This window comes from Carya illinoinensis, chromosome 15 (genome assembly GCF_018687715.1).
Source record: "Carya illinoinensis cultivar Pawnee chromosome 15, C.illinoinensisPawnee_v1, whole genome shotgun sequence".
NCBI classification, from domain to species: domain Eukaryota; kingdom Viridiplantae; phylum Streptophyta; class Magnoliopsida; order Fagales; family Juglandaceae; genus Carya; species Carya illinoinensis.
In genome coordinates this window covers 43860629-43888403 of record NC_056766.1, presented here as the reverse complement: position 1 = coordinate 43888403, position 27775 = coordinate 43860629, and the positions used below count along the sequence as shown (strand labels likewise).

Sequence of the window (27775 nt, the reverse complement as noted above, 5' to 3'; positions counted from 1 at the left end):
CTACATGCGCCGGTCGACCACAGTTTGGTCAACAGCTCAATTCACTCCACCCGCCATTTTATTAACGATGTAACTCGCTCGACTCGCTAAATGAACAATCCAAACTTATTTCCAAAACCAGGCTAGGTTAGAGCGGGAGCTTCAGGCCAAGCTTCTGTGTAATTGGCCTCGTGAACAAAATATACAAAGATCTAGAGAACGACTTAGCCGAGAAGGTTAGCCCTTTTTAATTGAATCACTCTTCTGAAATCGTGTATAGCTCATGTCCAACTAAAAAATTATAGCCCAGTCAACAGCATCAAGGGAAAAAAAAATATGACAGTAAAATATAGATGTTACAGAAACGAGACTGCAAAACTTGAACAATGTAATATAAATGCCTGAAGAATCTCCAGAGTATATCACAACAGTGCAACTTTGTGGGAAGCGGCTTCATTTGATGTTGTAGGTATCATACCATCGGTTTGTTAGTTCAGAATCAAATTTTGCAACATCCTGCAGATCAATCGGAGCAATTTTATGTAAAAACACAAATCCTTACTCAGCTTCTCTTCAACTTTGAAAGCCAGCTGCTGGAATATCAACTGATTTTGGAAAAAGAAAAGAAAAGAATAAATCCTTACCACCCCAGTGCTCTATATAATCAACGGTGCTGAAATTAGCATTGCTTTTCTCTCATCCATTCAACAAATCCATCAAGAATCAAGGGCCAAGCTTGGTTGGAATCATAGTTTTGAAGATCAGGAAAACTTATCTGCCAAAAAACAAAGACAAAGGGTTCAGTATCTAAAAGCACCAGAATAAAAAGGGTTGATTATTTTTTGATTGGCACCGGGTGTTCAGGAACAGCATTCCAACTAATCCTAGGGGTGCATAGGCTATCGGCAAAGAGTTTCCTGCAAGTACACATCGGGTAATTCAAGGAGAAAATCCCCCAGTCCAATGGCCCCTAGAGATCATTTGCACCCTAGGAGATTTGAGCCGTAGACCTAAGGGGAGCATACCCCCAGGCCCAAGACCTTTACCACTTCAGCCAACCCGTAGGGGTTATAAAAAAGGTTTATACCTGTCACCAATTAACATCATCACATTATAGTATTAGAGGATGCATTTTTGCAAGATTGAAGACAAGACATTCTTGAGCATAACATGATGTTGCCCATTCTTGAGCAGCATCGGACATAAAAACAGCAAAGGGCATCACCACACTACAGACTTACAAGTAAAGTCAAAACTAAGAATAAATCACAACAAATAGTGGTTTTATTTTCTTACCTTTTTCGGTGGTTTAAACTGCCCCCAAAGATTTAAAAAAGAAAATATAATGAAGGATATGAATGTAAAGAAAAAAGAAAAATCAAATTTGCATACCTCATGGCAAAAACGATAGAAGTTCATCCACTGATCCATATTTAGCATCCGGTACTCACTCTGGAACTGGCAGAAAGTCCACACATCACAAAACTTATCATGAAACCATTGTTAGAATAACACAAGGTTCTGGGGCCTACGTCCCTGTATACTAGAAACCAACCTTTAGATACTCGCTCATTGAATTAACCTGGGCATGGAATTGGGAACCAAGAACAAGATTCAGCAATTCACAGATTGTCTCGATGTCTACACACTTTTGCTTTTCTTCTGAAGATGTCATCCATGTCAGATCAGATAAAAAAAATGTGTGGGTGTTGCGCATTCATGCATCTGAGTGTGTGTGTGTGTGTGTGTGTGTGTGTGTGTGTGAGAGAGAGAGAGAGAGAGAGAGAGAGAGAGAGATAACAGAGCATTATTGTGAGAAAAAGGGTGTATCCATTAATTTGAAAGCAGATAACTGCCAAGATCAAGCTCACCTGTAAGGCAGTATCGAAATGCGTAAGCATAGAAATCTTGAAAGTTTGGTGGCATCATCACCTATTCAATCAATAAAAACCAAGATCGGTACCATTGTCCATTTTCTAACCCTTCAGAAGCACTAGATGCCGTATCTGAAAATAACTATTCCAGGTGAGCCCGAAAGAAGATAATACCTGTGTCTCAAGTGCTGGGAGTGCTTTCTTTAATTTATTTAGACTGTCAGCCTTTAGAGCTTTTAGTCCTGTTCGCCATTCATCCTAATAAATAGAGGAATATTGATAAAATATTTTGATGTAAAAATTGTTATATAAAGAATTCAAGTTTTTGACTGTTGATCAAAAGAATAGTACAGGGAACACGTATGCCAAGGCTGTAGGTCACACAAAGATCCCAAAAATAAAAGAAAACTTGGAAATATGGAAACAGACTCCTGGAGTAGTATAAACTAGTTTTGAAAGACATAAACAGCAGTTTAGGCATTCCAAGTAAACAATGAAATGGTACTCAAACCACTTTTAGATTGTATCGTAGGTAGTATGAGTTATTAACACTTTCATGGTAGTGAAATGAGAGTCACCTCAAGGATAGAATGTCATCTGTCCTAGGCATTGCAGGATGTTCTAACACTCACCAGAAGCCTGAGGAAGCAAGTAAGGATTCCAGGTATGCCCCAGAATTAGAACGGTGTAAGCAATACTTTGGAGCTCTTACAAGTCCTAGTTGGTGCTTCTCAATTAGGTCCTCTATAATCCATTATTAATTCTTGGTTCCCCCATGAGCCATAAAAAATTGCCAATTCACGGACAGACATGTTGAACTGAATACTCACTATAAATCAGCTGATATATAAATTCTTCATTCAATAATGAATGATGTGCCTCTACTCAATATGAATGAAGATTCTTTTTTTCTTAAAGATTCTTTTTTTCTTCTGTGAGGAACGTTAATCTTTTATGGTTTTAATAGAGGTATGGAAGTTTTTTTTTTTTTTATCTTTGGCTTTCCCTTTGGATATCCAAAAACTTGAAAAGAGACTGATTTTACAGTTTTATGTAGGCGTACTTGATGTTGGGAGAAAATCTAGAACTTCTCTGTTTTGTTTAATTTCACTTGTTCCAAAGGATGAGATATTTATAAAAGGCTGATGTATAAAGAGTGGGAGAGTATTTGTTTCAATTAAGAGTTTCTTTTCCTAAGTTGGGGGGCTCAATATGCTTTGTAGATCTCCTTCATAGAAATTCCTACAGCACATCATCTGCTAAACATATGATTGCACATAATTTTTGTGTGGATTCATCAGCCATCAAAAGATGCATTCATTATATCGGAACATATCATAGAGTTGGCAATGGAAACACTTGTAAATATATTCAGTAGTAAAATAGCGGCAGCAGTGGCAATTATCAGCTTACCTTTGAAAAATAGCCCTGTTTTTCAGCATTCATTTTCCTGTCAAATGCAGACAGACAAATTAATAATAAACCTTAGAATATAAATTGGAATCAAGTATGGACATGTATTAAAAAAACAACATACCAAGCAAGCATCAGTATCCTAATATCAGTATGGTTCACTCCCACATCAGAACAAAGTGTTTCAATTCCTTCTGGACTGTTCAACCAAAATAAGAGCACGAGAAAAATCAATAACTATTTAGTGATGCATCTTTAATGAACAATCATAATATCAATACATCAATTCATGTCACTATCAGTTCCTTGATTTGGTGGTTGATTTGGATTATTTATGTATCATCATAAATTCACAGTCTTCATCAGAGAATGAAAATGGCAATGTGCCAGCACCTTTTGTTTATATCATGTAATAAATTAAAAAACAAATCATCAAACAATGAGGAAAAAAAGTTAATAAAGCAAACTTAACCCTGTGAAGCAGTAGGTCCAGTTAATACCTTTTCTTTTTTTCTTTTTTTCTTTTTTTTTTTTAAGTAATAAAAGATTTTATTCCCAAGAAATAGGCATAAGCCCAAATAAAAAGGAAATACCTACTACTTTCCAAGAACAAAAGGAAAACTAAAACAGAAACTGGAAAATGTCTTCCCTTACAAAAACTTTGGCCCACATTCTCAAGGTACAGTTAATACTTTCACAGTTTTAAATAATGCAAACAATATTCTTCAAAGAAATATGGGACTATGGCACAGATGAAAAGGATTGGTTGGCCAATTCTAGAGTAGGGTTTCATTTATTTGGAACCACAACACTCCCAAAAAAGGCAATACGAGCCTGAGGTTGATTTACTCCAATTTCAGAGTGGCAAGAGTGACCAGGTAGTGGCAATCCCAATGGACCAGAGATCATCAATTTTTAAAGATATCAAAAAATGGAGCAGATAAAAAGCATCAATCTAAATATACAATTTTCTTATATGTAGTACAAACCATCTATTGTTTTAGACATTAAACCTGCATAACTAGTGACAAGTCAAGCATCGCAAGTCTTGCATGTTAAAAACTGACTACTAAGTCAGAATAGAGGCAACTCTTCACAAGCAGAATGTTGCATTGGCAATGTCAGGAAACTCCTTCAGTCTCAATTGATGCAACGAAACTTATACTCAGTGAGTTGATGCCATTTGTGCTCTTGGTCACCCAGTCGGTGGATCGGAGCTAATTATCCAACTGGATCGGAGCTAATTATCAGTTTAATATTGCAGCATCTCAAGTACGCATTTCCAATATCATAAAAAGAGCAAAAGTTATCTGACATGACAAAATGTGGCAAAGATTAATCATGACCAGTACTGCTATCAGGATAGAGTTCAGGATACAAGCTGAATAACTGAAAGTAACAAGAAAATCACATTTCACAAGACAAGCACGTTGGCAATTTACAAGAAACTGGAGGTCTATGCTGGCCAATGCACAAGCAGGGAAAAAAAAAACCATCAGCTACCCACTAAAGTTTCTAGAGGAATCCCACTTTCTACACTTTCTATCAAGCAAATGAACCACTCCTTGCTGTTTCCGTAAGAATTCCCAAGTACACATTGAAGATTGATAGAATTAAAGAAAGGTACTAACTAAACAACTCAAATAAAAAAAAAGGGGACAAAATTCCTACATTTAGATGATCAGTTGTGAAGATAAAATTAGCCTGATAACAAACAAACACAACTTCACTGTACATCACTTACTCAATCAAGCCTAAGGATGGGTTTGCATATGAATCAAATAGGCGATCGATCTGTTCCACCGTTTTTGATATAGCTTTACCTGAGGAAAAATAAGATGTAGAACACTAAGGACACTTAATACTGCAGAATGAAACAATAACAGCACAATTAATGACGACAAAGCCACTCACTAAGCAGCTAATACGTGGACTTTGCTTAATAGAGGTTCAATGGTAAACAAACTCTGCAGCAAGCAATATTGACAAAAGGGCTTTCCGCTATAAGTCAGAACTTTAATTACTAGAGATCTTTATGTAATGAACAAGTTCTCAAAAACACTTATCTTGCTAATTTGTTAAAGCTTCTACCAAGTACTTCAGTGGAAGCATTGACCAGCTTAAGCTGCTTAATAATATAAAAACACATGAAAAACTTCTTATCACTCCTAACACTTCCTTCAAAGAACAGAGTGTGCTTGCCTATTGACATCTTATAAGACCTTTGCTGGCTTATTGCAATCTCAAACACCTATATCCTCATCATCCAATCATGTCATATTGGTTCTTTCTGCACCACCATGTCAGATAACAGAATCTACGAGAACATGCTTGTTACACGGTATAGGAAAGCAAATGGGCACACTTACACTCACAATCACCCTTAATTCAAACACCACCCACTCATAATCATCAAAGATTCATGTATTACCTTCCCGCCAAATAAACTACATCAAACTCAAAAGAATCATCCTTCGAACCTCTAGATTGCTATGACCTTTTTTTTATCGGTAAATAAGAATTTTATTGAAAATAGTCGAAGCCAAGTACATGGGACATATACAAGAGCCACAGCTAGGCATGACTGTCTAGGTGGCTATGACTACCAAGTGGACTTCGCCAAAAAGCCATAAGTCCACCATATGTTGTGGCCTCTTTACAATGAAGCAAATCTGCTTCCAGAGGTGCTTAAATGGCCATTATCTGGCCGAAGGGATGGACTGGGGTAGGTAGAGATTGCTGTTGCTTTCGTAGCACTTGCTTCTATCTATGTATGGTGCTCCCCATATCAGTAGGGGTGTCAAATCGTGTTAACGGGTCGTATTCGTGTCGTGTCAAAGCATGTATATTATACTATATAGGTAAACCCTAACCCGACCCGTTAAGCTTATCGTGTCAAAATCTCAAACCCTAACACGACCCATTAACATAACGTGTCGTGTCGTGTCAACCCGTTTTGACCCATTAGTAAATATTACTAAATAGGTTAACACGAAATAATATGACTCGTTTCAAAATGTTTATGTAAATAGGTTAAATATACCTGAAATTAACATGTTTGACTTGATTAAATTTAATATAATTTTCTATAAATGTTAAAATTACAATATCTATAAAAATTATAAAACTAACTACAAGTCTAAAATTACAATCTAAACAATAAAAATATCACAATTAAAATTCTAACAATTTTACTTTTGGGTAAAGGGTATAATTGTAATTTTAACTTTCTTAACCTGTCATAACGGGTTATAACGTGTCAAAACGGGTTAACCCGTTATTAACCCGTTAAGCAATCGTGTCTTAACGGGTCAACCCGTTTTGACCCGAACCCGTTAAGACTAAACCCTAACCCGCTATTATCGTGTCGTATTCGTGTTGGGTTAACGGGTCGTATAACATATTGCCACCCCTACATATCAGAAATCAATAAGATGATCAACACTTTTGCCACCCTCCTTACATATACATCACTGGTCCATTATTATGGCATTCTTCTTCCTCAAAATCATGCACCATCAATATCTCGTAGGCTGTCATCAAGACAAAGAATTCTACCATTGATTATGTCTTGTTTCTCCAAATAGTTTTCCAAGGGAAAGAATGGCCAAGACTAAGGAATGGTGCTTGATAGAAATATTAGACCTCAAAAGCCTGCCTTTTGGAGGGGATCCACCAATTTTAGGCTCATTTGGATTCAAATAGTGTTTCATCTCATATCATCGTTACAACTTTTCCAAATCCCCACACAAATTATAATAATTTTCAAATCTTAAAACAATAATAATATTAAAAAATAATATTCTAATAATATTTTATTTAACTTTCATCTAAAATCATCTCATCTCTTCTCACTATCCAAATGAGCCGTTATCTTCACTACCTCCTCTCAAACGATGATGTATAAACCAACATTCTGTCACCAACACATCCTTACACCAAGTGATGCTAAACAATGCCGGGAAAGTTGCCTTCAAAGGTTGATCATCACACCACACAACATGCCAGAATGTGAGCTTATTTCTGTCATCCACATCAAATCTAACACATAGATACCCCAACCTATCTTTAAGTTTTTTCACACACCAGCCCCAAAAGGCCCATGGACCTTATTTGGATATTAATCCTCCCCACATACTACAATATTTAACTTCGTCATCAATATCAATAAATGCTCTCTCTCTAGCCAAATTAAATTTAATCATGTTTCCCAAAGTGCAATCGGTGATCGTCGACTAGTGATCAATGTATGGGTATCATGCACATTATGAATAAACTATATAAGATGACAAATCCGTGAATCATCACTACAAACACTACCAATCATTCAAGATAACCGCCCAACAGAATAGGTTAGAACTCAAACACGCAAGTAACAGTGCAGATTTCAAAATATTATACTCCTGATCTATTATCAGCTTGTAAACTTTTTTGGGCTCATCCTACGTACCACAACCAAATAAACATGACATTCTCCAAAACACTCAGTCTCACTCATAAATAGGAAGGGTAAGAAAGTAATTTCGGTACACCTATATAAAACTTAAAAAGAAAAGAGAAAATCAATAATAATATCATACAAGGTAGTTGTGCTTGATGCTGAGGAAAAAAAAAAAAACAGAGAAAAGGAATGAAAAACAAGTAGTACACGCAACTACATGTGGCCTATTTTGATGGGCCCCGAGCAGAAATTGTGCAGATAGATTATGAATCCATTGACACAATATACATGTATATCCGAACATAACGAACACAAAAACAATGACAGGGTCATATAATCATGAGATGGGTCGTAAAAACAGCATACTGCAAAGATCCATCGTTCTCTTCCAGCGGCTAAAAATTGCTTCAAATACTAGATTGACTTTAAAAAAAAAAACAAAAATACAGTCAAAACCAGCCCAACACACGCAAAAATGCAGTCATCCTCTGTTAAGTCTATGAACGAACAAAAAACTATAAGGAGTAAAGATCAAAATTTTAGTAATTTGTCACTTATAGAAAAAGACTTTTCAATAAAATTTGTCTCTTCTTTGCAATTTTAGCTCAGCTAAAGAAATGTTCTGAATCTAAATTTAGTAGATTTTACTGCCCAAAATACATCTCAATGCTCCAAGATTTTCATTATTTTTCTTCTCCTCCGTTTTCTCAGGAACCAATCAGGAGGGGGACAAAGTTTCGGAGGATTTCAGTACCGGGACGAACAGGAACGGCATCAGACGATTTGACGGATGGTGGGGCCGCTTTTCTTTTGGATGTGCGAGGCATTCTCGTAGGCTCTCACAGACAAATTACAACCGTGGGAGTGAATGACCCAATCTGACACCACAATAGTCAGAAACCCTAATCGAACATGTAGAGAGAAAGCAAGTGGGAAAGAGAAGGTTCTGCAGCGATTTCTATTGTGTTTGGATTGCTAAGTACGGAGAAGATAAAACAAAAAAGAAGCTTTTTCCTGAGCACTGGATTTCTATAGTGTTTGTTCGCAGTGGATTTCCATTATAAGCCTACCCGAAACTTCTTCTTCTTTTTTTTTTTTTTTTTTTTTTCCTGAGAAAAAAAGTTCCTAAATTTTTCGAAAAAGAGAAAAGTTCTAAAATTTTGATCCTCAATTCCTCATTCTTAAATTTTTCAGTCAAAATATATTTACATTCACATCCGTAAATGCAAAAATTAAATATATATTCGAGTCTCAAGCAGTATCGATGATAGAATAATATTCAGAAGAGAAAAAAAATAAATATATATATATATGCTACGTGTAAATTTTAAACGGTGCCCTAATGGGTTTTGGGAATTCTGCTTGGGCCTTGGTATAGAAGCCCAATACAATACTACTCGTAACTCGGACGTCGATTTCATTCTACAATAAATCCAAAGGCCCAACTTACCGATCCAAAAAAACCAGAGCTCGTTACTATAAAAAGAAAATTTTAAGGTTTTTTCGAGTCGTGCTAGGGTTTCCGTCTGCAGCTCTTTTCGTCGGCACCGACCTCCCTCAGCGAAAATGGTGAGTGAGTGAGTGAGTGAATGAATGAAGGAAGGAAGGGATGTTGGCTATCTATCTCTATGTCTTTATCAAATCGTTTGTTTATCTGTTTTCGCTAATATTGTGGGGTTTCTTTGTAGCCGTCACACAAGACCTTCATGATCAAGAAGAAGCTGGCCAAGAAGATGAGGCAGAACCGACCCATTCCTCACTGGATCCGTATGCGTACTGATAACACTATCAGGTCCCTTAAATTTTGACAATTTTCGTAAATCCAGTTTTTTAGACAAAGTTTATTTAGTTAGTAGAATGTTTGAGAACTCAATTTTTTCCTTATAAATTTTCTTCTTTTTTATTCCGTTTAGGTACAACGCTAAGCGCAGGCACTGGCGCCGCACCAAGCTCGGATTTTAAGCTGGATGTGCCTGGCTTTTTTAGCTTTTGTTTAAGCCCTTTAGTTTATCTCGGTAGGATTGAGAAATGTTTGGATTTATCAGTTGTGAAACTTCGGAGGAGATTTTGATTGATATCGGGCTGTTAATTCTGTAGTTTATTTGGCGTTCAAAATATTGTGTTCGACTTTTTGTTTGCTCAAGCATATTTTTTATAGCTCTTTTTTTTCCCTCTTTTTTCAGTAGATTTTTGCTATTTAGTTTCTATACGGTGTAGTTCTTGATTATGCAATTGGGTGAATTTCGTGTACTGACTTTATTACTTTTTTCATTTTTATTTTAAGACAAAAGTATTTAGTGACCTATCCAAAAAAATTTGTAAGTAAGAGGGGCAGTTGATCATAGTCTAGATGGACATGTGCATGGTCTTTAGAATCTTAGATGTTCACAGAAAAATTAACTGTGTTCAATATTTTCGCAGAACTTCATATCATGTACAAGACATACGCCAAATATTTAGAAAAAGATGAGGTCCTAGAAAGCTTGGTGATGTAGCGTTTGGATATGTATTCATGCAGTTCTTGATTATGCAATTGGGTGAATTTCGTGTACTGACTTTATTTCTTTTCTTCATTCTTATTTTAAGACAAGTATTTAGTTACTTATCCAAAAAATATTTGAGTGTAAGAGGGGCATTTGATCATAGTCTAGATGGACGTGTGCATAGTCTTTAGAATCTTAGAAGTTCAATCAACTGTGTTCAATATTTTCTCAGAACTTCATGTCATGTACCAGACATGCCAATTTTTTTTTTTGGATAAGATGAGAGGTTCTAGAAAACTTGGTGATGTAGGACTTTGTGCTTGTCTTGGTATTATATTGTAAGATTGCATCAGGAGATGAAAGGTTAAGGTTTTAATTTTGATTCCTTGTGCATTAATCTGTGACAAAATGAGCTTTTGGTAGTGGTTTATTGAGGTCTAAGGCAGAACCCATCAAGAGGTTACTTTGTCTTAGGGTTTTGAAATCATGAGTGGTCAACACATGATCTTAGAGTGATGGTTTCGAAGTTGGATTGATTCTATCGGATCATGATAGTCAATCTGCATGGAAATGATGAAAGCAAGTCTTTTTGTGGAGTCAAATGGTAGAGGCATGAATGTAAAGGATCATGCATGTGCAAAACTATGCAGCAAGGTGTTAGCCAAGTTGTTAAACAAGAAATTAGGAAGAACTAGAGCAAGATAAATAATAAGCATCAAGATTGTTGTAAAGACCAATGTGTTGGAATCAAAAGTAGTTAAAAGGATTATTGTTGGTTGAGCCTATTGCCTTTGAACTTCAGTTTCCAGTTACTCAAATTTAGATATGAGATGAAGATTATGTTCTCTGGGGGTATTGGATCAATCAGTTCCCAATATTTTTTCAGTTTATCCTGCATTATTTTGCTATATATTTTTTTGTTGGTAAGAAGATTCATTTTCTGGGATGAAGGCATCTTCCCATGATATGTTTTGTATATTTTTAATGAGCATTGATCCTCTCATAATTGGAAGGTTCGGAAAATCTGAAATCATATGTTTAGTTTTACCTATTTTGTTAGAAAAATAATTCACCAAACAGAATCCAGAATAGAAATACCTTTTGAATCGGTTAAAATTGTTAAAAAATTTTGTAGAATTGGTTGATAGAATCAGTTCTGTGAGCAGTTTGAAAACTACTTCAAAACTGGTTTGGTTTTGACTCATTCAAATTAAATAGGATAAATAGATAAGAATTGAAAACCCTCTTTTCAAGCAATGTTCATCAACTCTTTACAAGATGCCCAAAGAAATTAGCAAATACTCTTCACAAGATGGGTTGATGGTTATGATTCATGAAGAATGAAGTCATGTTTATGAGCTTACCCGCCTGGCAACTATTGAAGTTACTTCATAATCATTATGCCTGGAGTTAAGCCGGCAATCTACTTGTAAACCAGAAACTTGTCCGAGTCAATAGAGCAATTCATTGTCTCAAAACTCCACTTTTTTCTCCAACCCATCAGGTTGGCTAATTGAATTATTGATATTCAACCAATCATCGTTCTCAGAGTCACCACTCCGTTATTCCTGAACAAGAAGTCGAGCTTTCAGAAAAGGTAAATATTTTTGGAAGAAAAATGTTATGCATATTCACAGTTTTATGTACATAATTATAATTGTAGAGATTTTAAATTCAAATTAAAAAAGAAAAATTTACAAAAACAGGTTTGTCACTTTATACATATAATATTGTGCATAAAGTTGTATGTACATATAGCATTATTCTTTTAAAACTGTGTTCTTAAAACCATCCTAATGTATATTTACACTTTCTATTATGTTTTTTTTTCTAACTTAGATTTTCCTAACTGGTGTCACTTTTACCCTTGGACTATTTTGAGTAGTGCCAAGTTTCTTGCATTAAAAAGTGTCAAGCACTATAAACAAAATGAGTATTTGTGATGGATTATTTGCGATGAGAATGATTATATGCGACAAAAATAAACTCATTTTAACAGGAAATAATTTACCACAAATAAGCAGTTTTCTTGTAATGAAGACAAATATGGAGGATGCAACCTAAATGAAAAAACATGAAAGCATTATTATCTAATCACTCAAAACATTATAGAGAACACAACATGGTAGTTGGCGTCCCAATAGAGACCTTCTAGTTCTAACCCTTGTTTGTTTGGAAAGAAAAACTACAGTAAATAAGCTTCATAATCTTTTTTTTTTTTTTCTTATGTTAATACCTTAATATAGCTCAAGCTGCTTTTTCATGAATTCCCTGCTCTCGGCTCCTCACCTTAAAAATTCGTTACGATAATAAAGAGAAGGTTATTAGTTTACTAAATATATATATATATATATATATATATTATTTACCAATTTGTATGAAAATTTCAGAACCATTTAACGATAACAAATTAAATGAAGGGTCTTGATCTCTTTCTTTCAACCAAATTCCGAGATGTTATTTTTTTTCAAAATATGCAAATTATTATCTCTCTATAAATATAATTAACCAAAAATGACCGTAGACTCTGGTCAGCCACAACAAAAGTAAAGGACACCAACGAATCCTTTCCAAGGAATGCGAAGTCGCACGTAACAGGTCAATTACATCAGCAATCAACGGGCAATCATGGGTTGCACGTAACCCTTTCAAGCTCCTTCCCTCACTTTTCCCTCTCCAACGTTCGTTATAAAGCATGGCCTCCTATTGATCATTTGCTTGCTGCTCGCTCATCTTCCTTACAAGAAATCCCATTCACTTCCGTTTTCTCTTCTCTCTTCTCTCTCTGTGTGTCTTTCCATGGAGGACAAGGAGGCATAGAGACTAGGTCTCTCTCAGAGAAAGAAGAGAGAAGGGAGATTTCTGGCCTGCCTGCAAGAAAAAGGATAGATCACATTCTTTATTGAACTATCACTTGTGATATTTACTTCTTTTGTTTCTTTCATCTTTCACCATGGCCTCCGGAAACATCTCCTTGGAAGATGTCAAGAACGAGAACGTTGATCTTGTAAGCAAAATTACCTACGTTGTTCTCCCACTATTATGTGACTCTCATTTGGATATGGGCCTTTTTTGGTTAGATTTTGTTTCATGTACGATGTATAATGATCAAGCACTTTGTATGACTCAAATTCGTCAATGGTTCATCTTTATTTTCACATGTATATATTCTTGGCCACCGAGCAGTTCTCATATGTTCTACCAGTGCAAATGTTATATTCGCGACTTTTTTGAAGTTAATACATTAACAAGTCTTTAATTCCATGGATTGTCTTCATTTGTGTGTAGGAGCGCATTCCTGTTGATGAAGTTTTCGAGCAGTTGAAATGTACAAGAGAGGGTTTGACAATAGAGGAAGGCCAGAAGAGGCTCCAAATCTTTGGCCCAAACAAGCTCGAGGAGAAAAAGGAGAGTAAGCTCCTCAAGTTCTTAGGCTTTATGTGGAATCCCCTCTCATGGGTCATGGAGTGTGCTGCAATTATGGCCATTGTTTTGGCCAATGGAGGGGTAAGACTAATCACTCTCTCTCTCTCTCTCTCTCTCTCTCTCTCTCTCTCTCTCTCTCTCTCTCTTGACAATACTTTGAACAATTCAGGGCAAGCCACCGGATTGGCAAGACTTTATTGGCATTGTTGTCTTGCTTATCATCAACTCCACTATTAGCTTCATTGAAGAAAACAACGCAGGCAATGCCGCAGCAGCTTTGATGGCAGGACTTGCCCCTAAAACCAAGGTATATATGTGTTGCACCTAATTGCTAAAGATAAACATGACAAAATGTTGATCCATACACACACACATCCCCACTTGCTGCTCCACTAAGAAAATATATATGGAATGAAATTTGTAGGTGTTGAGGGATGGAAAGTGGTCTGAGCAAGATGCAGCAATCCTGGTACCTGGAGATGTGATCAGCATCAAGTTGGGAGATATCATCCCAGCTGATGCCCGTCTCCTGGAGGGCGATCCCCTAAAAATCGACCAGTCTTCTCTAACCGGTGAATCCCTACCAGTAACCAAGAACCCAGGCAATGAGGTCTTCTCTGGTTCCACCTGCAAACAAGGTGAGATTGAGGCTGTTGTTATCGCAACTGGTGTCCATACCTTCTTTGGCAAAGCTGCTCACCTTGTGGACAACACCAACCAAGTTGGTCACTTCCAAAAGGTATACTTGCTAATAATAATTGACGCCCAAATATATTGCTATCTTTCTTTCTTTTTTGGGATTAATTTTTTGTGGTGGTTGGTTATTCGATCAGGTGTTGACAGCCATTGGTAACTTCTGTATCTGCTCTATTGCGGTCGGCATGGCGATTGAGATTGTAGTGATGTATCCTATCCAACATAGAGCATATAGAGAAGGAATTGACAACCTGTTGGTACTTCTCATTGGAGGCATTCCAATTGCCATGCCAACGGTCTTGTCCGTTACCATGGCTATTGGGTCTCATCGCCTGTCACAACAAGGTGCCATCACCAAGAGGATGACAGCCATTGAGGAGATGGCAGGGATGGATGTGCTCTGCAGTGATAAAACAGGGACTCTCACTCTGAACAAGCTCACTGTTGACAAGAACTTGATTGAGGTTGGCGGCTTAAACGGCCAAACTAGTATTTGCCAAATGGATAAAGGTCCTTGTAACCATCTTCATCGTATTTCTTACCACTCGTGTATTTGTACCTGCAGGTGTTTCCAAAGAATGTAGATAAGGACACTTTAGTCTTGCTTGCTGCTAGGGCTTCCAGGGTTGAAAACCAAGATGCCATCGATGCTTCGATTGTCGGGATGTTAGGTGACCCTAAGGAGGTGCAAGATTCTATCCTCTTTCTAGGGGGCCATATTTCGTGCTAGTTCACCTTTTATTCATTTATTTGTACTAACTATGAAATTTGAAGGCAAGAGAAGGGATCACTGAGGTGCATTTCTTGCCCTTCAATCCTGTGGAGAAGCGCACTGCAATCACCTATATTGACGGTGATGGAAACTGGAACAGATGCAGCAAAGGTGCTCCTGAGCAAGTAAGATAATGCCCTTGTGAACCATTATGGCATTTCAATTAGGATATTCAATAAATCTCGCTTTCACTAACTTTTATTACATTTCACGTGATTCCTAATTAGTTTACTCGTGTACCAGATTATTGAGCTCTGTGAGTTAAAGGGGGATGTGAAGAAGAAGGCACATGAGGTCATAGATAAGTTTGCTGATCGAGGTCTTCGTTCCTTGGGAGTTTCTCGACAGGTAGATTAGTTAAGATTATGACTTATTGAGTTTAGACATACTTACGTAAAATATCATAGTTGAATCGAATTGGAATATACTCTCTCTCAGACTATTCCAGAGAAGACAAAGGAAAGTGCTGGAGGTCCATGGGAGTTCCTAGGTCTCTTGCCCCTCTTTGACCCTCCAAGGCATGATAGTGCAGAAACCATCCGTCACGCTCTTGACCTTGGTGTCAATGTCAAGATGATCACAGGTGATCAGCTTGCCATTGGGAAAGAGACCGGTCGAAGGCTTGGCATGGGCACCAACATGTATCCCTCTTCATCTCTCCTTGGCCAAAGCAAGGATGAATCAATCGCCTCTATTCCAATTGATGAACTCATTGAAAAGGCTGATGGATTTGCTGGTGTCTTCCCTGGTAATAAAACTATCATTTAGCATCTATAAAAATCAATAGAGATATTCTATTTTATAGGACTATTGACATCTCAAATTTTGGGTATGCAGAACACAAGTATGAGATTGTTAAGAAGCTACAGGAAAGGAAGCACATTTGTGGAATGACTGGAGATGGTGTCAATGATGCCCCAGCACTCAAGAAGGCAGACATTGGTATTGCAGTGGCTGATGCTACTGATGCAGCCAGAAGTGCATCAGACATTGTGTTGACAGAGCCAGGTTTAAGTGTAATTGTGAGTGCTGTGTTGACAAGCAGGGCCATCTTCCAGAGGATGAAGAACTACACAATCTATGCTGTTTCTATCACAATACGTATTGTATTGGGATTCATGCTTGTTGCTCTCATCTGGGAGTTTGACTTCTCTCCTTTCATGGTTCTGATTATAGCAATCTTGAACGATGGAACTATCATGACTATCTCTAAGGACAGGGTGAAGCCATCTCCTCTGCCTGACTCATGGAAGTTGAAGGAAATCTTTGCCACTGGGGTTGTACTCGGAACCTACATGGCCCTCATGACTGTGTTGTTCTTCTATCTTGCACACGACACTGAATTCTTCTCAGTAAGTGAATCATGCTAAATTTACATTATTTCAATGATTTTATATGGAAGATGGATATTGAGAGTTCAATCAATGCAGGAAACATTTGGCGTGAGACACATTGGTAAAAGCCTGGAAGAGCTTAACTCAGCCATCTACCTTCAAGTGAGCATTATTAGTCAGGCACTCATTTTTGTCACTAGATCAAGGAGCTGGTCCTTTGTTGAACGCCCTGGTTTATTGCTTATCACTGCCTTTATTGCAGCACAACTGGTTAGTATTTTCATTTATTACTGTGTAGAATCCATTCTTGTCATTTCCTTGTGCATGATTCCTCTATCTTGTCTTAATTTTTCACCTATTGAAATTAGGTGGCCACTGTCATTGCTGTGTATGCACACTGGGGATTCGCCAGGATCCATGGTGTTGGGTGGGGATGGGCAGGAGTGATATGGATCTACAGCATCATCACCTATATCCCTCTTGATGTCCTCAAGTTCTTTATTCGCTTCGCATTAACTGGAAAGGCCTGGGATAACATGCTCCAAAATAAGGTTCTTAAAGACTGAAAATTTCCATGTTGTTTCACTTCACCGAGTGTTATTCAATGTCATCCTTTTTTTTTTTTTTTTTTTTATCCCTAATCAATTTCGTTTTCTTCATGTATGTACCTAACGAAGACTGCTTTCACCACAAAGAAGGATTATGGAAAGGGTGAGAGGGAGGCACAATGGGCAATGGCTCAACGTACACTCCATGGTCTCCAGCCCCCAGAACAATTATTCAATGACAAGAACAACTATGGGGACCTGTCTGAGATTGCTGAGCAGGCCAAGAGGCGGGCTGAAGTTGCTAGGTAAATTACAAAATCAAACTCCAGCACCATCTGAAGTCATACCTAAAGACGTGTACTAGACCTTATGAAATTTAAAACCCGCTACCTAACTATGAGAAATACTGTCTGAGGACCACCATCGAACTCAAATTCCTCGTTCAAAACAATGAAAAGTATTTGCGAATGCATTCAATGATGGCCAACTTCTACATGGTTAATTGTGTAGTTAAGCATTCCAATATCATTTAGTTTTACTAGAAAAGCCATATTCTCATATCAAAACGATGTCTAGCATAAACTAGTTTTAATTTGCAGGCTAAGGGAGCTACACACTCTCAAGGGGCACGTTGACTCTGTGGTGAAACTGAAGGGCCTAGACATTGAAACCATCCAACAACACTACACAGTCTAGAACACATTGTGAAAGCTGAAAGAAGCTGCCCGATGGTACAAGCAACAGGAAGGCCGATGGTTAAAGAAGTTATACGTGATCTTTCTTTTTTTCATTCTATTTTCTACTATCAATGGTACAACAGGTACATTGCTGGTTGGGATGTGTTGCAGTTTGATTGGGAGATTGGGTAAAAAATGATACACTCCAAGGGATTGAATGAAGTCTAAAGCAGCTATTATGTTATTATACAGAAATATGGTTGTCAATCATATTTCGTATAACAAGATCTGTCTTTTCCGCAGAGATTGTTAATCGTTTTTGCCATTACTCCTTAAAAGATCGAGGCTCTAGGCTTTTAGCATGATGACAACCATTTGTAGTTAATATGAAAATACAGAATGATCATGGATTTTTCATTTTCTTGTGGTGGGATAATACCCTCAATCTTGGATACAAGTGATTTCAGATTTGCCTATGCATTTTGTTGGAATATCATGCGCAAACCAGATAATTTTCTGAAACAAGCAGTAAGACTCCCAAACACATGACACTATATAAGTAATAAAGGATGATAAAGCAAATAAGAGTAATGTTACATACACTTGTGGAGTACACAATCACCGTGCAGTCGCTTTGAAAAAGAGTGGAGTTTAATATTAAAATATCAATTTATTTTGATATGGGTCCGTATTTATTTACTTTTTTAAAAATGATTACACGTCGCTTACACACTCACGAATGCACTATCATTTCTTAACCAAAAAAATATGAGCCAAATGAACCCAAAAGAAATAACTGAAATTTTAAGATCTTATATGTGAATGAAAAATTAACTAAAATTGAGTCTGAATAATGATTATCCTTTTGTATGATTGGCAAGCTTTTGGAAATATCCTCTTTATATATTTTTGTAGAAGTTATCGACAGCAAATATGGAAGCCTACAGGGGGGTTGGTGTTCCAACGCAGTAAGAGGGGCCTATGGAGTAGGTTTGTGGAAGTTCATACGCAACGGTTGGGAAGCCTTTTTTGTTAACTGCAGAATGGTGGTAGGAAGGGGCAACCAAGTTAGCTTCTGGCATGACACTTGGTGCGGCGAGATTGCTCTGAAGCTCACTTTTCCATCCCTATACAGAATCGCGTCTGATAAAGAGGCCACAGTTGCTGACAATTTGGACAACAACTCAACCTTCACTCATTGGTCAGTCAGATTCACCCGAGATGCACAAGATTGGGAATTGGGAGACTTTACTGATTTTTACAGCGCACTACAAGCGTCGAATTTACATGCTGATGGTGAAGATCACATGCTTTGGTCACTCACAGGAAATAAGCGTTTCTCAGTACATTCCTTCAACAAGGCACTCTCGGCACACCCCTACACTGCTTTCCCTTGGAAGTGTATTTGGAAGACTAAGGCCCCCTTAAAAGTGGCATTCTTCGTATGGCTAGCATCTCATGAGAGTATTTTGACTATTGATAAACTGAGAAGCCGTGGCCTCTACCTAACGAATTGGTGCTATATGTGCAAACATAACGGTGAGACAGTGGATCATCTACTCCTTCACTGCGAAGTAGTTACAGTTTTATGGGATGACATTTTCGCAAGACTAGGCTTGGCATGGGTAATGCCTCGAAAGGTGATTGATCTGTTGGCTTGTTGGAGAGGAGTCCGGGGCAAAGGGCAGGTTGCAGATATTTAGAAAATGGTGCCTCTTTGCCTAATGTGGTGCACCTGGAACGAAAGGAATAGTCGCTGTTTCGAGGATAAGGAGCGTTCACCGGAAGGCTTTAGGGATTTCTTTTACCATACTTTAGTTTTATGGGCTTCCTCTATTGTACTAAATGGCACTTCTTTTACTGAACTTTATGCTGCCCTTCGCAGCTCTTAGCCTTTAGCAAGGCTCTTTGTATACCCCCTGTGTACTCGGGCCTTGCCCTTTTCTTGTTCTAATATATTTTCTTTTACTTATCAAAAAAAAATATTTTTGTAGAACTGGTCTTGAGAATGAATGATCATCTTTTTGTATAATTAGTGAGAATTGAAAACATACTATATATCTTTATTTATTTTATATGTAATAAAAGAGAGAAAATTTTCGAGCAGTTGAGGAAAAATCTCAAAGTCCCAACTCCAAGCCAATTGTGGCTTATTATTATTCCCGCCAGTGCCATTTCCCGCCACGCCCGCCCCATATATTCAGGCCCCCCAATAATTCTAAAATTCCCAGTTAGAACCTAAACCACCCTCTCTCTCTCTCTCTCTCTCTCTCTCTCTCTCTCTCTGTGAGTGAGTTCTCAACCTCTCCCATGGAGTCGTCACAGCAACTTACAGAGTATGAGCTCAAGCGCCTCGATAATATTCGTCGGAATGATCAACTGATGGCTTCCCTTAAAATCCACTCCAAGGTCGCCGAGCTCTCCGCTGCTTCCAAGCGCCAAAGGTTTGATGGAGTTAAACCCATCTTTGTATTCTGGGATAAGGGAACACCCATCATTATAGTCATTTGATAATGAAAATCCATGTCTTATTTTGTTCTTTTAATGGCAGGGTTGGAATCAAATCGTACAAAGTGAGTCCAGAGAAGAAACCCAAAACCGAGGCTCCAATCGTTATCCGACGGTCCTTGCGTACGCGTGGGATGCCGCCAGATCACTCTGACTCCAAAGGTCTTAGCGATATTGTCGAAGCAACCGATAAGGTTGTCAAATCTCCGACCTCGTCGAAGCCTTCGCCGCGCGCTTTGGGCCCTCTTAGTGTGAGAGATGCGTATCGTGGAACCGGGTCTGATAAATTACTGATTGAAAGAATTATGGAAGTTTCAAAGAAAGAAGATAAGAAATTTGGAGATAAAAATGGTGGGGATTTGATGGAGGGTGTGCGTGAAAGTGGGAGTTGTTTGGAACTGGAATCCTTGAGTCTGGATCCGGAGAATATCGCGCGAGTCGTGCCGGGGAGGATATTAAATGTACGGTTTTTTCCTTGTAGCGACAGAAGAATCATTGTAGTGGGGAATAAGTTTGGGAATGTTGGGTTTTGGGATGTTGATTCTGGTGTACAGGAAGAAGATGGTGTTTATTTGTATCACCCGCATCCAGGTCCAGTCTCGGGGATTTCGATTCACAAACATAGTTTGCCAAAGGTGATATATATTTGAATATTGCATGACTAATACTGAAATGTTCGCTATGGTTTATAATTGATTGCCCAGAAATATTTAGAATCTCTGGATTGAATGTGAATGTTTTGTGGTTGTAAACATTCTGAACAAATGCATTTATTTTTATTCATATTGGATTTCATTGAGATAAATGATTCTACTTAAATTCTGCATACTTGAGAGGGGTTAATGAGGTTGTCCATGTTCTAGGAGTCCCTGAGTCCCTTGAATTGGAATAACGAATGCAGAATCTGTTTGGTCTGTATTTTTGTGTTGAGTGATCTGCTCTGGATTGTACAAAGCAATAGTCTTGCGGTAGTTCCTGTACATTGTCATTATACTCTAGCTGTGTCTTCCCAATTACATGCTCATAAACTCTATAGTGTGTTTAGTTTCATGTAAATTGAGCTGAATTATACTTGTTGAAATGAAGTGCAGATCTTTACCAGTTGTTATGATGGATTTATCCGACTAATGGATGCTGAGAAGGAGGTATTTGATCTGGTATATTCTACTGATGATACCATATATTCTCTATCTCAAAGGTCAGACGACGCCAAGTGTTTGTATTTTAGTGAGGGTCCCGGAGGTTTGAATATTTGGGATGATAGGGTCGGGAAGTGTTCAGCCCAGTGGAATTTGCATGAAAGTAGGATTAACACCATAGATTTTAACTCGGAGAACTTCAACATCATGGCTACTAGTTCCTCAGATGGAACTGCCTGTATATGGGATTTGCGAAGTATTGGTGCAGATAAGCCCAAATCTCTGAAGGAAGTAAGGCATAAAAGGGCTGTGCATTCTGCTTATTTCTCACCCTCTGGATGCTCCCTAGCGACAACAAGGTACATATTGTTGTATCAATCCTTCGACTTTGAATGAAATACCTCACCACTTCCGAGAAATATTATGTTGGTTTCATTCAATACTATTTTAGCATTCTGATTCATTTAGTTTCATAACTAGTTTCAATTTACTGAAGAAAACATGCTATTTATCCCAAAGCATTTTCCGAAGTTATTGAAACGTTCATTGTGTTCATTACTTCATAAAGTACTCGCAGAAGAAGCTCTCGTATTATCCCGTTGTTTTATAGTGCTAATGGAGTGGTGTCTGGGATTTCTAGCTATCAACTTCCTGTGGTTAGGTAACACACATTAGATAAGGCTAGTTTTAATATATTGCTTATAAGCTCCTTTCTGCTGTACTCGTCACTATGGCATGATAGGGTTGGCTATGTTGTTTAGAATCCAAAGCATGCATATGGTGCCAAGGTAGCTCAAATAGAATTGTATACGGATGGATGTTAACCGTCGAAATTAATTTTCGATTGTCTTCATGTAGCATGGACGACACAGTTGGTATACTGAGTGGAGCTAATTTCGATGATAATTCAATGATTAAACATTATAACCAGACAGGCAGATGGATTTCTTCTTTCAGGTATGAATTTTGCAAGATTATTAGATGCTGACTAGGCTTCTTTTTTTTTTAACCATGTACTTGATGTTCTTTATGTGGCCAATTATTGCGGACAAATTAATGCTGATCTTGCAATTGTAAGAATAAGAAGATTTTAACTTCTGCTCTTTATGTGGGGGCAGAGCAATATGGGGATGGGATGATTCATATGTCTTCATCGGCAACATGAAAAGAGGAGTTGATGTTATCTCCCCAGCTCAGAGAAGAACAATATTCACTTTACAAAGCCCACACATGTCAGCAATTCCATGCAGGTTTGATGCACACCCTTACAATGTTGGGGTGCTTGCAGGAGCCACAAGTGGAGGTCAGGTTTATATGTGGACATCGAGCTAAGAACCTCAGTTTCTTTCTGCTCTAGTGTTCTCATACTAGATGTTATTAGCTAGCTTAAACATGAGAAGAGTGTTGTAGCTTGAACTTCTGTTGTAAACCGACAAGAAGCTGTTTTGTTAGGCATAGCGACTTCAAATGTTAGGACCATTTTTTTTTTTATTAAAAAACAAAGTTGCTTGTGGAGATGTACTATCATGAGTAATGGCTGCCTATGAAACCATATCGTCTTGTCTTAATTATGTTATCTTCTGCTCCTGAAATTTGTTCTTACCACAATAATGTTTGAGAATTTCACCTCCAATCATATCAAATCTTGAAGTCGATTGGTTTACTCTGTAGCTATTAGTCTGTTTCTTCTCATCCAAGGTAATCCATCTCTACTCGCTGTATGAACGTGTGCGTTTTGGGGGGTGATTTGGTCACTGACATTAATAAGCAAATAAGAAAGTTCTGAACTCAGGAGTCGAATATTTCTATTTCGATCTTACATGCATCATGTAAAGGGGAAGGGGAGAAGGGCAGAAGAGAAAAGAATCTAATGGCCTGTGAGGGGTACCGGATCCCTTCCCAAGAGGAAAATTACAGTGATGTGGGAATAGATTAACGATACAACAGAAGGGTTTCTTGGTTTGGGTTATTGATCTTGGAAAATGATACATATTCAATATTTTTTTATAACTTTTTATAACTATGTTTTAAATTAAGGATATTTTTGTAAAATAACTTATAAAAATAACATCACTTTACATAAATATCATCATTTTAAAACATGGTTGTATAAATGGTTGTGGTCCCATGTCACAAGGAGGTGTGCCACCACTCCCGAGTCTTGTGTGAAGAAATGGGTGAATTTCAGCTCATCTGCCTCGCTCGGACTTTACTTCACAAAACAAAAGAATCGCTTTTCATTTTTGGGTGCTGTCAGCTCCTGGATGATTAGAAAGCGAATCTGAAAAGAAATTGCTCATCTTCTTACCCTCCCACAAAGAGAGCACAAGACGAGCAAAATACTGCAATCCAAATTTCCAGTAGGCAGTAGCAAAGTTCTACCCATTTGAATGCTTCAGATAAGTGCTAACATTGAATCACTGCTTTATTCTCTTCCAGGAGGTTAGTTCATATGGAATCAATTCTTCATTGGAGGACAGCACCGCCTGTGCAGTCAGTTTTCCAAGCCAACCATGGTAGAACAATCCCCTTGAACCAAGTCCTCCAAATAACCAGTAATTACAAGTACGATTTCCACCGAGAACATCATTGACACAACCCAACAGCGGAAGTGATCCATGCGGCGTGAGAGGTGGCATTGCCCTCAGACCAGCTCTTGCTCCACTGAAAGCCCAATCCTTTATAGATGGATAAACCAAAGAGGCCTTTGGTATGAGGTCTTCAAGAGCACTTGAGGATTCATAATCTGAGACATTTGGTGAGGAGTCTCTTGACTTCCATTCCCATGTTGAGCCCATATATAAACTACGGGGCCCCTGGAAGGCAAGCCATGCATCTGACAGTATTGAGGGGCTATGGTCTGGATAATCTTCTCTGGAAGACGGTGTTCAAGAAAATGAGTGTTGCACAAAGAGCAAAAAGTTTGAGGAAAGCATTTGAATGCCAAATTGGCAATGCAATTCATGTTTGTGTCTATAGTAATTCATACAGAGCACAGTACACACTAAAGGGGGGGTGAAAAGGATCAAAATATTCAGAAATCCATTATACGGTCCTGTTAATGTTGTGAAATATGATTTTTTTGGTGGTACCACAATTGAGTTATCCAAACCGATGGGGCTCATATAATTTGAAACACTGGCAGAATATACAAGACATAAGATAACTTTTACCCCATATCAGCAGGCAGTAACATGTGAGCAACAACACCCCTGCAAGTCCTCAAAGGAAGCTTCCCTGCGAGCTCTGGAAGCAAATCTGCTTTGGCACCTAGACATACTATCACCGCATCATATTCCCCTAAAGACAAATTCAATACCCATTAACCACTAAATGTAGAGATAAATCCTCTAAACCAAAGTATGCTTGTAAATAATGAGATTCCACCAGGATTAGTCACTTGAAACAGAAATTTGATGTTTAATATAGGTTTATCTGAGTTTATCTAGTTCAATTAACTGTGCTCAGTTCACATGTTCAGGATTCAATATTATGGGGAATAAACTGGTTAGAGGATACCTTTCCCAAGCTATTTAACTTTGTTGAGACAGATTTTAGGGGAAGACTGTAGTCACCATTTTAGGTAGTTCTACATTTAGATGATTACAAGTGAAAAATGTGAATAAGAAAATCTAGTTGCTGAGTCCTCAAAAACTAATCAAGTCAGTCTCCTTCAGTGCCAAAGCCTACCTTCATACAGAGGTATCATTTGCTGTCAGATTCAATAAGATATCTTGTCCAATCAGCAAGTGAAATTGCCTTTTATACATGATACTTCATTTTTTATTATTCCCAAACATAGCATGTTGCATTAACAAGGACATTGGACAAGGATATGATACATGCACCACATACAGCAGATTGTATGAGAATAAAACAGGGAGACAGTGATAAGATTTGTGAGAGAGAATTTTTTATTTTTTTTTATAGGTCTTATGAGAGAGAATGTTTGTATATTGAAGATTGAGCTTATCAAAGACAGCTGTTCTATAGAATTTTCCATGTTAATCAGCTGTATATTTCTAGCGGCATTACTGCTATGTATCAGAAACCTACATGTCAATCAACACATGAAAAGAGCCTAAAAAGATTGAAATGGAAGTTTGAGTGATTACCTTCAAAGTCGAGAAGTTTGTGAATAGATTTCTTATGCAAACATAACTCTCTCTCTCCAAAGCCAGAAGTTGTTAATTCTTTCGCCAAATTTTCACATGCTAAGAAGAGTGCCTAACAAAATGACAATGAGGACTTAAGATGGTATAAAGATAAAAAAAAAAATATATATATATATATTCCTAGAAGGAAAATATAATCAAAGGCTTAATTCTTCAGACCTGGAGATAGCGTTGGGGATGGATATTTACAGCTTCAGGCATATAGAAGGCTGATTCAAATGGCATACATAACTTGGGTACAAGATTTTGAGCAGTTTCCTTATCAACGGTCTCTATTCTGCAACTGGCAAGGCAATTCTGAGCATTCTAATGACATAAATGAAAATTATAGATATTATTACAAAATTAAGATCAATTACTAATATATTAGACTTGAAAAGGGTGTATGGAATTACATCGTTCAATATAAGAAGATTCTTCATGTTCATTGCTGGTCTCAAGATGCCCCTGGAAAAGTGTTCATCAGAAGGATAGCAAAGTGCAAAAGTAATTTTCTCTTACAAGAAATGTGCAAAAGTTAATTGAATAGAGCATAGGAGGGAAAAAAAACCAAAGAAATGAGAACTTCAACCAACTCTTTAAGCTTCCAAGACGAGCATTAAAGTAAAATCAAACTGAAGAACTTCTATTTAGTTTAACACATTAGTGAGACAAAAATATTTTCAAATTTCAGAAATTCACTATATTTTTACTGATCAAACCCATCCCGACACAAAGGATAAGGAAAAATCATGAGCACATGTCCATTGCACCTTGGAGTATGCTTATTTTGCATGCCAGAGAACTGCTTGATTGTTAAACTACGTTCAGTTAAATAATAGTGCTAACATCATATACAATAAGCGAAAAAAGATCCAAAATTTGTCTGTCCTTAAAAGGTCAACCAAAAATATACATAGAAAACAAATTGCACGCAGTGAGAAAGGCACCTTCTCCGAACTATGAAACCATAAGAGTTTTGACCAACTGCTGCTTCCGCAATGCTCAAAAGCTTTAAACACTCTTTCCAACAATCAGCACCCCACAAGAGCAGCTTGCCTACAAAAAGAACAAAAAAACTGTGAAATCCATTTAGCAGCACCCCCATTTAAATAGTAGCATTAGTTTGGACGGACAGAAGGATTTACGATGTTGGAAAAAAAAAAAAAAATCAGTGAAGAAACAAAATTGAAACTTATGAAAATCCCAGAAATAATATTGCAGCTCATATGACGATAATTGAAAAAAAAGCCGAACCTTTAGGGGAATAAGGGTGTAGTAGACCGCCAGAAACTCCCGAAGCTCCTCCGCCAATCCCAACTTCATCGTATATGTCAATGCGTAGCCTCAAATCCTTAGGACTTTCCTGCAAACAATCTTTTTTTTTTTTCAAAAAAATCAATAAATTCCATAAATATCTACAAGTTTTATTTTATCTTTTATTTAGTTTGAGAATAACAATGCGCTTTGTTAGAATTGGTAAGAAGGAAAGAGTTACTTGTAGCAAGTGCCAAGCAACGGAGAGGCCAGCAAAGCCAGCGCCAAGCACTGCCAATCTTTTCACACCAAAGCCAAAAGAAAAAACAAATTTCATGTAAGAATTCAGAGAGAGAGAGAAGGAAAAAAAAAAAAGAAAAGGACGAATTTGGAGTATGGTAGATTTCTTGAGAGAGATGCAAGGTACCTGAGTGGGCGTTGAGAGAGTGAGACAGATGAAGTGCCTCTGCTGGTATGGAGAGCATGGCAGTAACAGAGGCTGGAAGGGGAGAGAAGCATCCTAGGGTTTTAGGATTTCGGGTCTGTTGTGCTATGTGGAGAAGGAGAGCGGAAAGGACTTTAGCCGCTGGTAGCCTGGACTTCCTAATCTCCTTGTGAATTTTGTTCTCTTCGGTACAATCACATTTCAAATATTTTTATTAAGTAAAATTCATTTATTTAAATTTAAAAGCTGATATATCAGTAAATATAATTTAATACAATTTTAAGATTTGAGAGGTTGTGAATCTGTGAAACAAGCTTCATCTTCTCCATGCTCCCAACATATACCATCTTGTCTATTGCCATAGACAATCTGGATTTTATGGGTACAAGTTTCCATTTTTTTTTTTTTTTTTTTGTTTCCCCGAACTGGGTAGTTTCAATTTTAGCCGTCCAGAGAACTTTCACATCCTTAAAAAAGTGAAGTGACTGAACTCTGTTGATCTTTAAGTTGGGGTAAATTTGATTCTGAAGCCGTTTGTCATTTTCAGAATCCTCTATAATAAGAGGCTTATTAATTCTGGCACTAATTTGAAAGAGCAAGAAGTTGATGATCACCATAGAAGCCGAAGG

The 27775-nt window shown here is 37.6% G+C and overlaps 5 protein-coding genes across 7 annotated transcripts; 3 read left to right on the top strand and 2 right to left on the bottom strand.

The window, feature by feature from the left end:
• Positions 1-203: 203 nt before the first annotated feature.
• On the bottom strand, positions 204-8814 carry LOC122296496 (DCN1-like protein 5). Of its 2 annotated transcripts, none has more exons than XR_006238570.1 (10): positions 8462-8814; positions 5011-5089; positions 3391-3465; positions 3267-3303; positions 2028-2111; positions 1851-1911; positions 1535-1641; positions 1372-1437; positions 624-1066; positions 204-495 (listed from the first exon to the last, which is right to left on the bottom strand). XR_006238570.1 is itself a non-coding variant. In XM_043106255.1 (10 exons), the coding sequence occupies exons 1-9, from the start codon at positions 8532-8534 to the stop codon at positions 659-661; spliced, it is 678 nt and encodes a 225-aa protein (XP_042962189.1). In that variant the 5' UTR covers positions 8535-8807; the 3' UTR covers positions 204-495; positions 624-658. The 2 variants fall into 2 exon arrangements, 1 of the variants encoding a protein (XP_042962189.1); XM_043106255.1 differs by having other exon boundaries at positions 624-754; positions 8462-8807.
• Positions 8815-9117: 303 nt separating this feature from the next.
• LOC122296497 (60S ribosomal protein L39-3) lies at positions 9118-9850 on the top strand. Its single transcript, XM_043106256.1, has 3 exons — positions 9118-9276; positions 9396-9499; positions 9621-9850. Exons 1-3 carry the CDS (start codon positions 9274-9276, stop codon positions 9667-9669), a joined length of 156 nt encoding a protein of 51 aa, XP_042962190.1. The 5' UTR covers positions 9118-9273; the 3' UTR covers positions 9670-9850.
• Positions 9851-12894: 3044 nt separating this feature from the next.
• Positions 12895-18060, top strand: LOC122296490 (ATPase 8, plasma membrane-type). Its single transcript, XM_043106249.1, has 14 exons — positions 12895-13197; positions 13479-13697; positions 13786-13923; positions 14041-14355; positions 14450-14776; positions 14878-14997; positions 15087-15209; positions 15328-15432; positions 15523-15832; positions 15922-16436; positions 16515-16688; positions 16787-16969; positions 17096-17271; positions 17566-18060. Exons 1-14 carry the CDS (start codon positions 13144-13146, stop codon positions 17660-17662), a joined length of 2856 nt encoding a protein of 951 aa, XP_042962183.1. The 5' UTR covers positions 12895-13143; the 3' UTR covers positions 17663-18060.
• A 1809-nt stretch (positions 18061-19869) lies between these two features.
• On the top strand, positions 19870-22858 carry LOC122296023 (WD repeat-containing protein 76). The gene is made up of 5 exons (XM_043105405.1): positions 19870-20087; positions 20195-20786; positions 21243-21649; positions 22149-22247; positions 22409-22858. The coding sequence occupies exons 1-5, from the start codon at positions 19954-19956 to the stop codon at positions 22620-22622; spliced, it is 1446 nt and encodes a 481-aa protein (XP_042961339.1). The 5' UTR covers positions 19870-19953; the 3' UTR covers positions 22623-22858.
• Positions 22859-23069: 211 nt separating this feature from the next.
• LOC122296024 lies at positions 23070-27359 on the bottom strand. 2 transcript variants are annotated; one of them, XM_043105407.1, is made up of 9 exons: positions 27129-27359; positions 26943-27000; positions 26702-26810; positions 26395-26503; positions 25861-25912; positions 25625-25771; positions 25406-25517; positions 24464-24560; positions 23070-24164 (listed from the first exon to the last, which is right to left on the bottom strand). In XM_043105407.1, exons 1-9 carry the CDS (start codon positions 27218-27220, stop codon positions 23708-23710), a joined length of 1233 nt encoding a protein of 410 aa, XP_042961341.1. In that variant the 5' UTR covers positions 27221-27359; the 3' UTR covers positions 23070-23707. The 2 variants fall into 2 exon arrangements, with proteins under 2 accessions (XP_042961341.1, XP_042961340.1); XM_043105406.1 differs by having other exon boundaries at positions 24464-24590; positions 27129-27355.
• Positions 27360-27775: the final 416 nt, after the last annotated feature.

Coding starts and splice junctions, on each gene's coding strand:
- LOC122296496 (XM_043106255.1), bottom strand. CDS start 8,534: ATGCCTCGCACATCCAAAAGAAAAGCGGCCCCACCATCCGTCAAATCG. Junction 5,090..8,461: donor TGCCGTTCCTGTTCGTCCCG/GTACTGAAATCC, acceptor ATTTTTCCTCAG/GTAAAGCTATATCAAAAACG. Junction 3,466..5,010: donor CCATCCTTAGGCTTGATTGA/GTAAGTGATGTA, acceptor TTGGTTGAACAG/TCCAGAAGGAATTGAAACAC.
- LOC122296497 (XM_043106256.1), top strand. Junction 9,500..9,620: donor CGTACTGATAACACTATCAG/GTCCCTTAAATT, acceptor TATTCCGTTTAG/GTACAACGCTAAGCGCAGGC.
- LOC122296490 (XM_043106249.1), top strand. CDS start 13,144: ATGGCCTCCGGAAACATCTCCTTGGAAGATGTCAAGAACGAGAACGTT. Junction 13,198..13,478: donor AGAACGAGAACGTTGATCTT/GTAAGCAAAATT, acceptor ATTTGTGTGTAG/GAGCGCATTCCTGTTGATGA. Junction 14,998..15,086: donor TGTTAGGTGACCCTAAGGAG/GTGCAAGATTCT, acceptor TGAAATTTGAAG/GCAAGAGAAGGGATCACTGA.
- LOC122296023 (XM_043105405.1), top strand. CDS start 19,954: ATGGAGTCGTCACAGCAACTTACAGAGTATGAGCTCAAGCGCCTCGAT. Junction 20,088..20,194: donor GCTGCTTCCAAGCGCCAAAG/GTTTGATGGAGT, acceptor TTTTAATGGCAG/GGTTGGAATCAAATCGTACA. Junction 22,248..22,408: donor AGATGGATTTCTTCTTTCAG/GTATGAATTTTG, acceptor ATGTGGGGGCAG/AGCAATATGGGGATGGGATG.
- LOC122296024 (XM_043105406.1), bottom strand. CDS start 27,220: ATGCTTCTCTCCCCTTCCAGCCTCTGTTACTGCCATGCTCTCCATACC. Junction 27,001..27,128: donor CTCTCTCAACGCCCACTCAG/GTACCTTGCATC, acceptor TGGTGTGAAAAG/ATTGGCAGTGCTTGGCGCTG. Junction 26,504..26,701: donor ACACCCTTATTCCCCTAAAG/GTTCGGCTTTTT, acceptor TTCTTTTTGTAG/GCAAGCTGCTCTTGTGGGGT.